The sequence below is a fragment of the Trichomycterus rosablanca genome, chromosome 18, assembly GCF_030014385.1.
Source record: "Trichomycterus rosablanca isolate fTriRos1 chromosome 18, fTriRos1.hap1, whole genome shotgun sequence".
Classification (NCBI taxonomy): domain Eukaryota; kingdom Metazoa; phylum Chordata; class Actinopteri; order Siluriformes; family Trichomycteridae; genus Trichomycterus; species Trichomycterus rosablanca.
Genome location: NC_086005.1, coordinates 14488930 through 14503128, shown reverse-complemented (window position 1 = coordinate 14503128; position 14199 = coordinate 14488930). Strand labels below are relative to the sequence as shown.

Here is a 14199-nt window from a genome sequence, read left to right as displayed (position 1 = left end):
TTGGCAATTAACCCAAACAAACAAACTCTACATGGTTGAGTTCCACTAGCAGTAACACAGCCTCAGAGCATATCACTACCCTACCAAGCTTGTCAGTTCCTCCTCTATGCATACGTCATGTCTTTATGGCCGTACAAACCAGTATTTGTTTCATCTGAAGACAACTCAGCAGCCTCTAATTTGCGTCAGACCTGGTTTTGTTGGTTCTAGGATTACATCCCCCCATCCAAACAAATTTCCTTATTTGGCATGAGGTGACAAATTGTGGTTTCTTTCAGATCTCTTGACAAAGAGGCCACTGTTCCTTTTGCATTTTACTCACAGAACGTTGTTTCCAGACAGATCTTGGCTCCAAGGAACATTCCTGACTTTTAAAATCTATCATTTCAAAGGGACTAAGATCTGTTCAGAGCTTATAGTGCTTTCCTGTTGTAATGCATGTGGCTTAGTCTACAGGGTGCAATGCATTAAAATGGGCACAAAGAATGCACCACATGTAGTTAATCATTAAGAAAGGTTAAGCAACTAAGGCAAGTGTAGTTATAGAACTCCAGGTTGTTGTATGTTTATTTTCGACTGAGCTGATATTCAGAAAACCCACAATAAACTTACAACCCCAAATCAGAAAAAGTTGGGACAGCATGGAAAATGCAAATACATGCAAATTACTTTGACTTTTATTTGATTGCAGATAGGAGGAACCTGAGATAATTTTTATATGATAATTTTTTTGAGATAGTTTTATCTGCTTAACTTCATTTCATTTATTAATAAACATCCATTCTTGCATTTCAGGCCTGCAACACCTTCCAAAAAAAAGTTGGGACAGTAAGGCATTTACCACTTTGTAATGTTGCCATTTATTTTCAACACAATTAAAAGACATTTTGGCACAGAGGATACCAAGTGATTTAGTGTTTCAGCTTTTTTACGGGGTCGTTGTCGAACTGGAATGCAGATTCATCTGACCACAATACACGTTTCCACTGTGTGATGGTCCATCCTAAATGCCTCTGAGCCCCGAGAAGTCGACGCTGCTTCTGGACATGGTTAACATAAGTTGAATTTGTGCATGTAGCTCTGTGTTCTAGTGCTTGACAAAGGTTTGCCAAAGTAATCCCTCACCCATGTGGTTATATCAGCTATTGTTGAGTGGCGGTTCTTGATGCAGTGCTGTCTAAGGGATCGAAGATCACGGGCGTTCAGCTTAAGCTTGCGCCTTTGGCCTTTACGCACTGAAATTCCTCCCGATTCCTTGAATGGTTTAATGATATTATGCACTGTAGAGGAGAAATATGCAAACGCCTTCCAATCTTTCTTTAAGGTACACTGTTTTTAAACATTTCAATCATTTTTTCACACATTTGTTGACAAACTGGAGATCCTCTGATCATCTTTGCTCATCAAAGACTCAGCCTGGATGCTTTCCTGGATGCTGCTTTTGTACCAAACCATGATTACAATCACCTGTTTAAAATCCCTGCATTATTTAGTTTTTTCACCTTATTACTAGCCCTAAATTGCCCCCGTCCCAACTGTAAGGAACACTGCATTGTTATTTTATTTGCATTTTCCATATTGTCCCAACTTTTTCTGATTTGGGGTTGTATAATTTCAAAGGGAGTAAGATCTGTTCAGAGCTTATAGGGTTGTATATGCTTGTGGCTTAGTCTACAGGGTGCTATGCATTGATAGAGGCACAAAGAATGCATTGCCTGTAATTAATCATTATAACAAGGTTAAGCAACTAAGGCAAGTTCTTAATAGAACTCCAGGTGGGTGTATGTATAATTTCAACTGAGCAGATATTTAGAAAACCCACAATAAACGTATAAAAGACCTCATAAGTATTCCAATCAGGCAGTTAAAGAAAGAAAACAGTAGCAGAAATCACTAAAATACCAAGACTACTTTGCCATAAGTGTGTCTTTTTGCAGCTTGTACTACATGTAACAGTTTTATTATGATGGGAAATTAATTAATACCTTCTGCCCAACCATATTCAAGTGTTTCCCTATAGCTGTGGTATAATCAGATTTCTATAGAAGCTATAGAAATTCTGTACCATGAATTCTATAAATAGTTGTAATAGCTGTAAGTGAAATTACAGCCATTCCTGATGCAGCTGAAAGCATGAGTCAGTAATTCTGTTACTCCTCGCGCATTAAATCTATGCATTAAACGGCCACTGGATACTCCAGCTGGAGCTTTTAGCGCTGGAGCCGGGCTGACTCGGACCCCATCTACACCAAGGAGAAGCCTATCTGTGCAGAACGCTCGCTCTCTCGCTCTATCTTGTTCCCCAACACTTAGGCTGGTGCTAATCTCCAGCCGGCCCATTGATCGCTACAAATGAACCTAAGTTAATTATGTTGAGTTGCAGCGGTGTAATGCACACTGCCGACAAGCCATCACCCCGAACGAGAGGGGCGGAACAGAGGAGGGCTCTTCATTTTGGAAGGGCAAGCGGAGTCCAAACACCCTCCCTTCTTCCTTCCTTCCTTCTTCCTTCCCTCAGGCTCCCCGTTGCCTCTTTTGACTCCGGATCGATAACGTCCTATAGCTAATAATGACAACCATGCCAATAATCTGTTCCCAGCAGAGTGCCCCATGGGTATGATGTGAGAAATGACAAAAATCAAAACACACTACATTTGATAATTTCATAAACACCCCGTTGTAGATGCCCAGGTGTTGATCCTTCGGTGTTATTTCACGGTTTTGTGAATGTGATCCTATAATTTTGTAATATGAGATACAAATCAAGCGTATGATGTAATAGGCTGTAATGAGAAACTGCTACCCTTCCTTTTTTTTTTTTTTTTTTGCCCCGAGCTCCCCTGCGTTCACTTCCTTTTTGCCGTTTTCCTCACCGCTTTATCTGTGAAGTGAATATACTACATCGGGGAGAATCGTGTGCTTCAATAATTGATGTTCACACTGGTGCATAAACAAGGTCGATTACGTCTTGTCAGTGAATGGCAAACTTAGCTGTTCCGGCTCTGCTCAGAGTGTTTGGGAGGAGAAAAAAGTGACCCTGATACAGCCAGCCATCGCCCTTATGCTTGAAATTCCCTCAGTCCAATGATAAACAAGTGACAGGCGGCAGTGTTTAGTCTGTTTACTGTACCCGGATGAGGTCCTCATGCTGTAGCAGATAAAATGCCACCGGTTGTGTGTTTTTATTTGATCTGGTTACGCTTTAATGTAAAACCCTTCATTAGCTCAGCTACCTTAGGTCCTGATGCAGCCATTTGAAGCACCAGACTAATTTGGAGGGTTGCAGATGGGAACAAGCAGTACATTCAAACAGTTATTTGCCAGAGGGATGTCAGCCAAATTTGATCTAAGCCATTTTTTGATATTTACATTTACATATCGGCATTTAGTAGACGCTCTTATCCAGAGCGACTTACAGAAGTGCTTCCACAGTAAACAAGGATACAAATCTGCCGAAACAGTTAGAACAAATGAATATGTAGAAGACTTTTTAGATGCTGTAGAAGATTAGTAAGTACATGTTAGTTCTCAGCCTCAGCCTTTTGAAGATGTAGAGAGGCTCAGATGTTCAAACAGACAGGGGAAGTTTGGTCCACCACATGGGTGCTAGTACAGAGAAGAGCCTTGATGTCTGTCTTTCTTGAGAGCTGGGTTGAGGATCAGGGTGATCCTTGGAGGTTGTGTGGAAGACAGCAGGGGTCTATGAGTTCTCTCAGGTCGCTAAGGTAGTTCATTTTGACCAGTCTTAAGTTGATATACATTGATATATATTTATCAGCTCTACTTACCATATAAAAGCACTTTGTAGTTCTACAGTTACTGACTGTAGTCCATCTGTTTCTCTGCATGCTTTGTTACCCCCTTACATGCTGTTCTTCAATGGTCAGAACTCTCCCAGGACCACCACAGAGCAGGTATTATTTGTGTGATGGATCATTCTCAGCACTGCAGTGACATGGTGGTGGTGTGTTAGTGTGTGTCGTGCTGGTATGAGTGGATCAGACACAGCAGCGCTGATGAAGTTTTTAAACACCTTACTGTCACTGCTGGACTGAGAATAGTCCACCACCTAAAAATATCCAGCCAACAGCGCCCTGTGGGCAGCGTCCTGTGACCACTGATGAAGGTCTAGAAGATGACCAACTCAAACAGCAGCAATAGATGAGCGATCGTCTCTGTAACCTGAACCTCATGAAACTGATAAAGGTGGCTTATTCTACACCTTTGGCATTAAATGCTAACAGACTTACTTATGCTAAATTCACACTACATGACTTTTAATGTGTTCTGATCACTGTAAAGTTCACACTGCACAACTTGATCTCTGGTAATCGGGAGTCTTTTAAGTCGTTGTGGTTTTCAAACTACACGATTGATCAGCGATAGGGGTCACACACTACAAAATCTCTTAACAGGAGGAATCATAGACGAGTCTGTCTGATCTCCCAAACTACGTTTTGTCTCACACATGCGAGAAGTGACAAGGGCTGTAATGATAACATGTATGAGACAGGTTTTTAGCTTCCAAAAATGGACGTTAGCATATAGCGAGCCATCAAAGTTGTTTGTGCGGTCAGCAGGGATTGTGTTCTGCAGAGATAGTTAGAGATAAATAAATATTTTTGCAATACCAGTATGTTGGTATTATGGTTTGGCGTAGACGATAAGGTCACAAACACTGTAAAGCTTGTGTGTCTGCCAATGTACAATGTGATAGAAGCTCCTCCCCTGGGTTTCCTATCACTCTGTATCTTGCATTCTCATTGTCTGTAGTTTGACATCACACTCACTGCCAGTCACAACCTAATCACAACACTTTTCACACTTCAGGATTTTGAGTTGCTGATAGGTCCAGATATTCAGCATGCTAGATATTTTTCTTTAGTCTGTGAGCGATCAGCGAGCTGCTTGGATCGAGGCAGGGCAGTGATAGCTCAGTGGTTAAGGTACTGGACTAGTAAACAGAAGCCCCGCCACCACCAAGTTGCCACTGTTGGGTCCCTGAGCAAGGCCCTTAACCCTTAATTGCTCATTGTGTTCAGCTCATCATGTAAGTCGCTTTGGATAAAAGCGTCTGCTAAATGCTGAAAATGTAAATGTTGAACAGTTCACACATAAGCGACCTGTAAGCGAGCGAAAATCAGGGCAAAAATCATATAGTGTGAACAAGGCATTAGTGTATGTATACTCTATCACTGTAATAAAATTGGACTGTTTTAATAAAAAAAATATAAAAAGAAGTTTGGCCGTCAAAAATGCACTTGAGCACAGTATCAGTATCTGTGCACCACTGCATTAAACATCTGATCACTTTCAGAAACATAAAATGTATGATTGACAGCATGACTGCTGATCTCTGCAAGCTGAATATTATCCGTATTCTGCCTAGCAGTTCCATTTTTATAGGACTTATTGATTTTCCATAGTGTAGGATGTGTATCTGAGGTACAACACAGATTTCCACAAACACAAACATCAGCATGAAGCCTGATCTAATGTTGTACACTCCAGTGAAACATTAATGCCTATAAATGTGATTGGCAGCGGTCCACCACTGCCAGCAATGCATCATCTGTCTTTACGCACATACAAGGCTGCTGTACAGACTCCTCAATTGCTACAGACAGAATGGACCTTCTTGGACTCATTATAATCATGTGTGCTATTTACGCTACTGGTGATGGGTTACTCTGTGGGGTATTTAATACTTTTTGAACCTAAAGCAGATAGATAGATAGATAGATAGATAGATAGATAGATAGATAGATAGATAGATAGATAGATAGATAGATAGATAGATAGATAGATAGATAGATAGATAGATAGATAGATAGATAGATAGATAGGCAGGCAGGCAGGCAGGGTGGTGGGTGGATGGATGGATGGATAGGTGGTGGATGAATGGATGGATGGATGGATGGATGGATGGATGAATGGATGAGTGATTGATTGGTTGTTTGATTTCCTAATATTCCAGTGTAATGTTATGCAAAATCATCTATATGTATTGACTCTAAATGATAAGTAGCTTATAACTGTATGAGGTCTAGCAATGTGGTAGCAACTGTCCATAGTGCAAGTTAAAATCAGTTCAAGGATCTAATTATAGACTAGAACTGATGACCCTAAAATGGATGGATGGGTTGGGATGGATGGATGATGAATAGATGGATGAATAGACAGACGAATGTACAGACAGACGGATGAGTTGGCTTGGATGGAGGGATGGGTAGGTGGGTGGGTGGTTTAGATGGGTGGGTGGGTGTGTGAGATGGATGGAAGGGTTGGTGGATGGATGGATGGATGGATGATGAATAGATGGATGAATAGACAGACGAATGAATAGACAGACGGATGAGTTGGGTGCGTGGGTGGGTGGTTTAGATGGGTGTGTGGGTGTGTGAGATGGATGGAAGGGTTGGTGGATGGATGGATGGATGGATGATGAATAGACGGATGAATAGACGGACGAATGAATAGACAGACGGATGAGTTGGGTTGGATGGATGGATGGATGGGTAGGTGGGTGGTTTAGATCTGTGGGTGGTTTAGATGGGTGGGTTGGTGTGTGGGATGTATGGAAGTGTTGGTCGGTGCATGGATGGATGGATGGGTCGGTGGATGGAAAGACAGACAGATGGATGGATGGATGGGTTGGTGGGTGGGTAGAAAGACAGATGGATTGGGTGGGTGGTTGGGTATATAGATACATAGATGGATGGATGGATGATCGGGTGGGCCGGTATATAGGTGGATGGATGGATGGATGAATGGATTGGGTGGGTTTTTAAATAAACAGACAGATAGATGGATGGATTGAGTGGGTTAGGTAGGTAGGTAGGTAGATAGTTGGGTGTCTGAGTAAATAGGTCGATGAAAAACGGTGTTTAAAACCAACTTGAAAGCCCTTAATACCTCAAAGTTCTGTTGAGTCATGAGGGAAAAAGGGTTAAATTACAACCAAACTGGAAAAGGTGTTCTGAATTGATTGGAAAAGGAGTAGTGTGCAGTACATAGAGGTCTCAGATCAAAAGCAGCTTCTTTCTGCATAAAGTGGAAAGATATTTTAGCAAAACAATGTCTCAGTGCAACACTGGAATAGCTTAAAATGAAGAAAATTGACGTCCTTGACGAACCCAGTTATAGTCTTGATCTCTGAGGCAACAACTTAAAGGTGTTGTACAGCACTTTTCTGTTTACACACCTCCGAGAAACCGAACCACAATCTCTCTGTTCGACTCTGCACACTGCAAACCGAATAAATGAACTTGCAAAGTGTCTGGAAGGAGGTACAAAACTCAAGGACAGCGGCAGAAAAGAATAAATAGCGAACTAAGAATGATGGAGGGGAGCGGATCTGCCATTTGCATGGAGGATTATTCTGGCTTTATCTCTCAGCCTGGCGTCTCTGGCTCTGCAAGCCAATCAGTACTGGAAGCTACCTCCAGGGCTCATTGGGCACCGAGATATAAATACACGCTCAGCGCCCACAGAAGAAAAAAAAACACTGCAGTCTTACAAGAAATTCTATCCAAATCAACTCCAGATTCACAGATCGCTCCTCTCCCACACCTACTTGGGAAGATGAAGCGAGAAAGAAAGCGAAGGAGACAGAGATATGATCTGATATTTAGCATCCCTGATTTGTTTAGCGATACCTACCCTCACCCGTGATTCAGGCGCCTCCACCTCCTCCGTGATCATATATAAATGAGTCTCCAGAGGGATAAGGGGATGAGAACTGCAGAAATAAACCCCTCTCTGATCTAGCCGAGGTTTGCCGTTCATTTGTTTGGAGACCGCCCGGGCCAGCGGAACAATAATCACCGGGGTTAGCAAACGGGATTCTAGTGGCTGTGACGGCTCCAGATTTGGCTCCAGAGGCCCCGGACAGCTCAATCATGCTGGCATCCGACAAATCGCCAGCCTTCCATCCGGCTGTGCTTTATGAACACTGGGTCATTCAGGGAAAATGCACCAGGCGCGATACTAATGATAGATGGATGAGACGTGGTCGGGTGATATTTCGGGGTTATAAAATGTCATCCGGGTTTGTTTGCTTCTTTCGTGCGTCACTAACGTTGTGTACTAAGTCGATTTAGTCAGGGGATGCTTTCTGTTGTAGGACCTGTGTTTTTCAACAGCAACTGTAAACAACATGACATTTTATTCTAAATCATGGATATTGATGTAGAATTGGATCCCTATCTACTGGAAAAACATTTCACAACAATAAGAAGTGTGTCTGTAGGAAATTGGGCCTTTCGGTCAACAGAGTACATGTAAGATCAGCCACTGATGTTGGGCGCGAAGGTCTCACTTACAATTAACACTTTTGTCTATTTCAAAGGCGTTTTAAGGAGTCAAAATTATTATTTGTACAGACCACCAAAGGTCCTCTGGACCACACTTGTCTCACTTTGCCTTTATTACAGACTGGACAGAATATTGAAGAATTCCAATTGCTTGTTTATTCTTTCCGCTTCTTTCTTTATGGTTTGTTTAAATTCAATTTATTCAAATTATCCAGGCCACCCAAGGAGGATGGGGGTCCCTGCTGAGTCTGGTTCCTCTCAAGGTTTCTTCCTGAGGGAAGGGAGCTTTTCCTTGCCACTGTCGCCAACACAGGGGTTTTTGGTCTGTCGGTTTATCGATTCAAAACACCTGTAAGTGGCGAACAACAAAATTTCAGCTCTGGGTGCCTACACGAACAACGATTGGCTGTTGTTCAAAGGGGGGGGGGGGGGTGCCAGAGGGGACCTCATAACTGATGCAATTCTGACCTCTGCTGACTGATTGATGGTGCCTGCACAGAGACGAGGGATAATGAGGATCGGGGTGTGACTCTCCGGGAGGCAGTTACAAACTTTCCTTACTGGTGAGCATCAGTTCTATAGCTTTTATGTAAAGCTTAAAAAGGAGCAAAAAAGGTGTTCAATACACCCACAATCACCGCAAAGTCTCACTTTTCTGGTTCAAGTCCTAGTGGGGTGCTCAACAGACCATTGGTCGTGTCTAATAACAAGAGGTCTGGATATCACACAGCCTCCTTGCAGGAACTGTCAACTGTGCTTCAGTGACAGCAAAAAAAATCTAATTCTAGCATAAACTTTTCTCTAACAAGTATCCAGGCTTGTTATTTCCAAGTTGTAATCAATATGCAGTAAACTTTTATTCTGAACCGAAGCCAGCTCGCCCACCTTCGAGCGTCTGCTCAGTGAAGAAACTCTATCATTGATGAATGTTAATGTACCGAGTCTCAGTGAAGCGTTGCGATTTTTCACTTACACACAAACATCCTGTACAGAGCTTTTAATCAGCGCTCGTCGTATCTGTTGAATTATGTACCGACTCCTCGGCTGATCTATTCCCTTCTTTTCATTTCCACGTGCTCTTTCTTACACACATCAGTTTCTTGCTTTTTCTCTCCCGGTCTGCTGGCTGTCTGTGTCAGTCTTTCACTCTGGCTTTTTCTTTGTCTCATTCATACCTCTGCTTCTCTCCAGTTCTCTGTCGATAGTTCACACTCAGTGTATCGCTCTCTTTTTAAAATCCACCTCTTGTTAAAAAATGCCTTGAGGAAATGCTACAAAAAAGAAGAAATAAAAGGAATGCAGGAATAAGAGATTCTTCTTGTTGTATGTGTTATGCACATACACCGACCAGGCAAAACACTATGACGACTGACAGGCGTGAATAAAACTGATTATCTCTGCATCACGGCACCTGTTACTTGGTGGGATATATTAGGCACCAAGTGAACATTTTATCCTCAAAGTTGATGTTAGAAGCAGGAAAAATGGACAAGCGTAAGGATTTCAGCGAGTTTGACAAAGGGCAACGTGTGATGGTTAGATGACTGGGTCAGAGCATCTCCAAAACTGCAGCTCTGGTGGTGTGTTCCCGGTCTGCAGTGGTCAGTATCTATGAAAAATGGTCCAAGGAAGGATAAGTGGTAAACCAGCGACAGGGTCATGGGCGACCAAGGCTCACTGATGCATGTAGGGAGCGAAGGCTGGCCCGTGTGGTCTGATCCAACAGACGAGCTACAGTAGCTCAAACTGCTGGAGGGGCGGCACGGTGGCTAAGTGGGTAGCACAGTCGCCTTACAGCAAAAAGGTCCTGGGTTCGATCCCCAGGTAGGGGGCCCACAGTCCAAAGACATGCAAGTGAGGTAAATTGGAGACACTAAATTGTCCATGACTGTGTTTCATATAACCTTGTGCAAACTGATGAACCTTGTGTAATGAGTAACTACCGTTCCTGTCATGAATGTAACCAAAGAGTGTAAAACATGACGTTAAAATCCTAATAAACAAACAAACAAACAAACTGCTGAAGAAGTTAATGCTGGTTCTGATAGAAAGGTGTCAGAATACACAGTGCATCACAGTTGATGTGTTAGAAGCGGGAAAAATGGACATGCGTAAGGATTTGAGTGAGTTTGACAAGGGCCAAATTGTGATGGCTAGACGAATGGGTGTTCCCGGTCTGCAGTGGTCAGTATCTATGAAAAATGGTCCAAGGAAGGAACAGTGGTAAACCGGCGACAGGGTCATGGGCGACCAAGGCTCATTGATGCACATGGGGAGCGAAGGCTGGCCCGTGTGGTCGGATTCAACAGACGAGCTACTGTAGCTCAAATTGCTGAAGAAGTTAATGCTGGTTCTGATAGAAAGGTGTCAGAATACACAGTGCATCATAGTTGCAGGGCTGTTTTGGCAGCAAAAGGGGGACCAACACAATATTAGAAAGGTGGTCATAATGTTATGCCTGATCTGTGTATATCACCAGCATGATTCATGGAAACATATGAGCCTCCTTACAGACTGGACTGGAGGATAGGATCAAAATCTGGTCCTCAGGAACAGATTCTGTCATAACAGGGATTATTTGCATAAATGTGTGTGTGTGTGTGTGTGTGTGTGTGTGTAAATACACTTAAGAAGCAAATGAGATCATATAAACCACTCACTCACTAATTTTCTAAGCCGCTTATCCTAATCAGGGTCGTGGGAGGTGCTGGAGCCTATCCCAGCTCTTAATGGGTGCAAGGCACACAGAAACACCCTGGACAAGGCACCAGTTCATAAACAAACACATTCACACCTTAAAGAAGATATACTTTATTTGACATACAGTGTATCACAAAAGTGAGTACACCCCTCACATTTCTGCAGATATTTAAGTATATCTTTTCATGGGACAACACTGACAAAATGACACTTTGACACAATGAAAAGTAGTCTGTGTGCAGCTTATATAACAGTGTAAATTTATTCTTCCCTCAAAATAACTCAATATACAGCCATTAATGTCTAAACCACCAGCAACAAAAGTGAGTACACCCCTTAGTGAAAGTTCCTGAAGTGTCAATATTTTGTGTGGCCACCATTATTTCCCAAAACTGCCTTAACTCTCCTGGGCATGGAGTTTACCAGAGCTTCACAGGTTGCCACTGGAATGCTTTTCCACTCCTCCATGACGACATCACGGAGCTGGCGGATATTCGAGACTTTGCGCTCCTCCACCTTCCGCTTGAGGATGCCCCAAAGATGTTCTATTGGGTTTAGGTCTGGAGACATGCTTGGCCAGTCCATCACGTCCATACCCTCAGCCTCTTCAATAAAGCACTGGTCGTCTTAGAGGTGTGTTTGGGGTCATTATAATGCTGGAACACTGCCCTGCGACCCAGTTTCCGGAGGGAGGGGATCATGCTCTGCTTCAGTATTTCACAGTACATATTGGAGTTCATGTGCCCCTCAATAAAATGTAACTCCCCAACACCTGCTGCAGACCATGGCATTCCCACCACCATGCTTGACTGTAGGCATGACACACTTATCTTTGTACTCCTCACCTGATTGCCGCCACACATGCTTGAGACCATCTGAACCAAACAAATTAATCTTGGTCTCATCAGACCATAGGACATGGTTCCAGTAATCCATGTCCTCTGTTGACATGTCTTCAGCAAACTGTTTGCGGGCTTTCTTGTGTAGAGACTTCAGAAGAGGCTTCCTTCTGGGGTGACAGCCATGCAGACCAATTTGATGTAGTGTGCGGCGTATGGTCTGAGCACTGACAGGCTGACCCCCCACCTTTTCAATCTCTGCAGCAATGCTGACAGCACTCCTGCGCCTATCTTTCAAAGACAGCAGTTGGATGTGACGCTGAGCATGTGCACTCAGCTTCTTTGGACGACCAACGCGAGGTCTGTTCTGAGTGGACCCTGCTCTTTTAAAACGCTGGATGACCTTGGCCACTGTGCTGCAGCTCAGTTTCAGGGTGTTGGCAATCTTCTTGTAGCCTTGGCCATCTTCATGTAGCGCAACAATTCGTCTTTTAAGATCCTCAGAGAGTTCTTTGCCATGAGGTGCCATGTTGGAACTTTCAGTGACCAGTATGAGAGAGTGTGAGAGCTGTACTACTAAATTGAACACACCTGCTCCCTATGCACACCTGAGGCCTAGTAACACTAACGAGTCACATGACATTTTGGAGGGAAAATGACAAGCAGTGCTCAATTTGGACATTTAGGGGTGTAGTCTCTTAGGGGTGTACTCACTTTTGTTGCCGGTGGTTTAGACATTAATGGCTGTATATTGAGTTATTTTGAGGGAAGAATAAATTTACACTGTTATATAAGCTGCACACAGACTACTTTTCATTGTGTCAAAGTGTCATTTTGTCAGTGTTGTCCCATGAAAAGATATACTTAAATATCTGCAGAAATGTGAGGGGTGTACTCACTTTTGTGATACACTGTATATACATATACAGTTGTACAGTACAATTAAATTATTTATTCGCATATCCCAGCTTGTATCGTATGATGCCCCTGGAGCAGGCAGGGTTCAGGGCCTTGCTCAAGGACCCAACAGTGGCTGCATTCATCTAAGGGCAATTTTCTTACTCACTCACTTTCTTAACCACTTATCCAATTTAGTTCACGGGGGGATGCTGTAGCCTATCCCAGCTTTTTCAATGGGCGCAAGGCACACAGTTTGGCATACCATGGATTGGGTGCCAGTCCATCGCAGGGCAGACACACATACACATACACACACCTATAGGGCAATTCAGTGTCTCCAATTAACTTGACTGCATGTTTTTGGACTGTGGGAGGAACCCGAAGCTCCCGAGGGAAACCCACTCAGACATGGGGAGAACATACAAACTCCATACAGAAAGGACCCTGATTGCTTCACCTGGACCTTCTTTCTGTGTGGCGACAGTGCTATCCACAGAGCCATTCTTTCATATAAACAACATCTGAGGGTTTTAAGACACAATTAAGACTCAATGGGGGCTCCATGGGTAGCACTGTCGCCTCACAGCAAGAAGGTCCTGGGTACGATTCCCTGGCCCGTGTCTGTGTGGGTTTCCTCAGGGTGCTCCGGTTTCCTCCAACAGTCCAAAGACATGCAAGTGAGGTGAATTGGAGACACTAAATTGTCCATGACTGTGTTTGATATAATCTTGTGAACTGATGAATCTTGTGTAATGAGTAAATACCGTTCCTCCGTCCTCCGTCATGAATGTAACCAAAAGTGTAAAACATGACGTTAAAATCCTAATAAACAAACAAACAAACGATTCAGGTCCTTTCTATGTGGAGTTTGCATGTTCTTCCAGCGTCTCCTCCAGTAGCTCCGGTTTTCTACCACAGTCCAAAGACATGCAAGTGAGGTGAATTGAAGATACAAAACTGTCCATGACTGTGTTTGACATTAAAGACTTAAACTGATGAATCTTGTGTAACCAGTCACTATCTGTCGTGTCATGAATGTAGACATGATGCTCCTCAGAACAGCATTTGACAATCAAAACAATTACTTTATAGGCTGTATAATGCATGTATAAGGCTGTATGATGCTGTATAATGCATGAATGCTGGTGTGTAGCATTTAGATTACATTTTCTACACAAAAATTATATTACTTTGACATTTAACAGGTTTGTGTTCATGTATAATCAGGAGATTTCCATATTACTTGCAGTACAAAAGTCAGATTTGTTTGTTTTTAACGTAAACCCTGCATCTTTTGCTGTTTTGTTTTTTTAATAGGCCTGGTGGTGAGAGAGGCAAGTATCGAGATCACCCGTCAGCAGGTGGAGGAGCTCTTTGGTCTTGAGGATTTTTGGTGCCAGTGCGTGGCCTGGAGTTCAGCCGGCACCACCAAGAGCCGCAAAGCC

The 14199-nt window shown here is 43.1% G+C and overlaps 1 protein-coding gene across 1 annotated transcript in view; it reads left to right on the top strand.

Annotated features, from left to right (window-relative positions):
• unc5cb (unc-5 netrin receptor Cb) overlaps positions 1–14199 on the top strand; it is a 262930-nt gene that overhangs the window by 121875 nt on the left and 126856 nt on the right. The window contains exon 3 of the mRNA XM_063013743.1: positions 14072–14199. This exon is cut by the window's right edge and continues 16 nt beyond it. Coding sequence (XP_062869813.1) covers positions 14072–14199 — 128 coding nt within the window. The remainder of the gene's footprint in view (positions 1–14071) is intronic.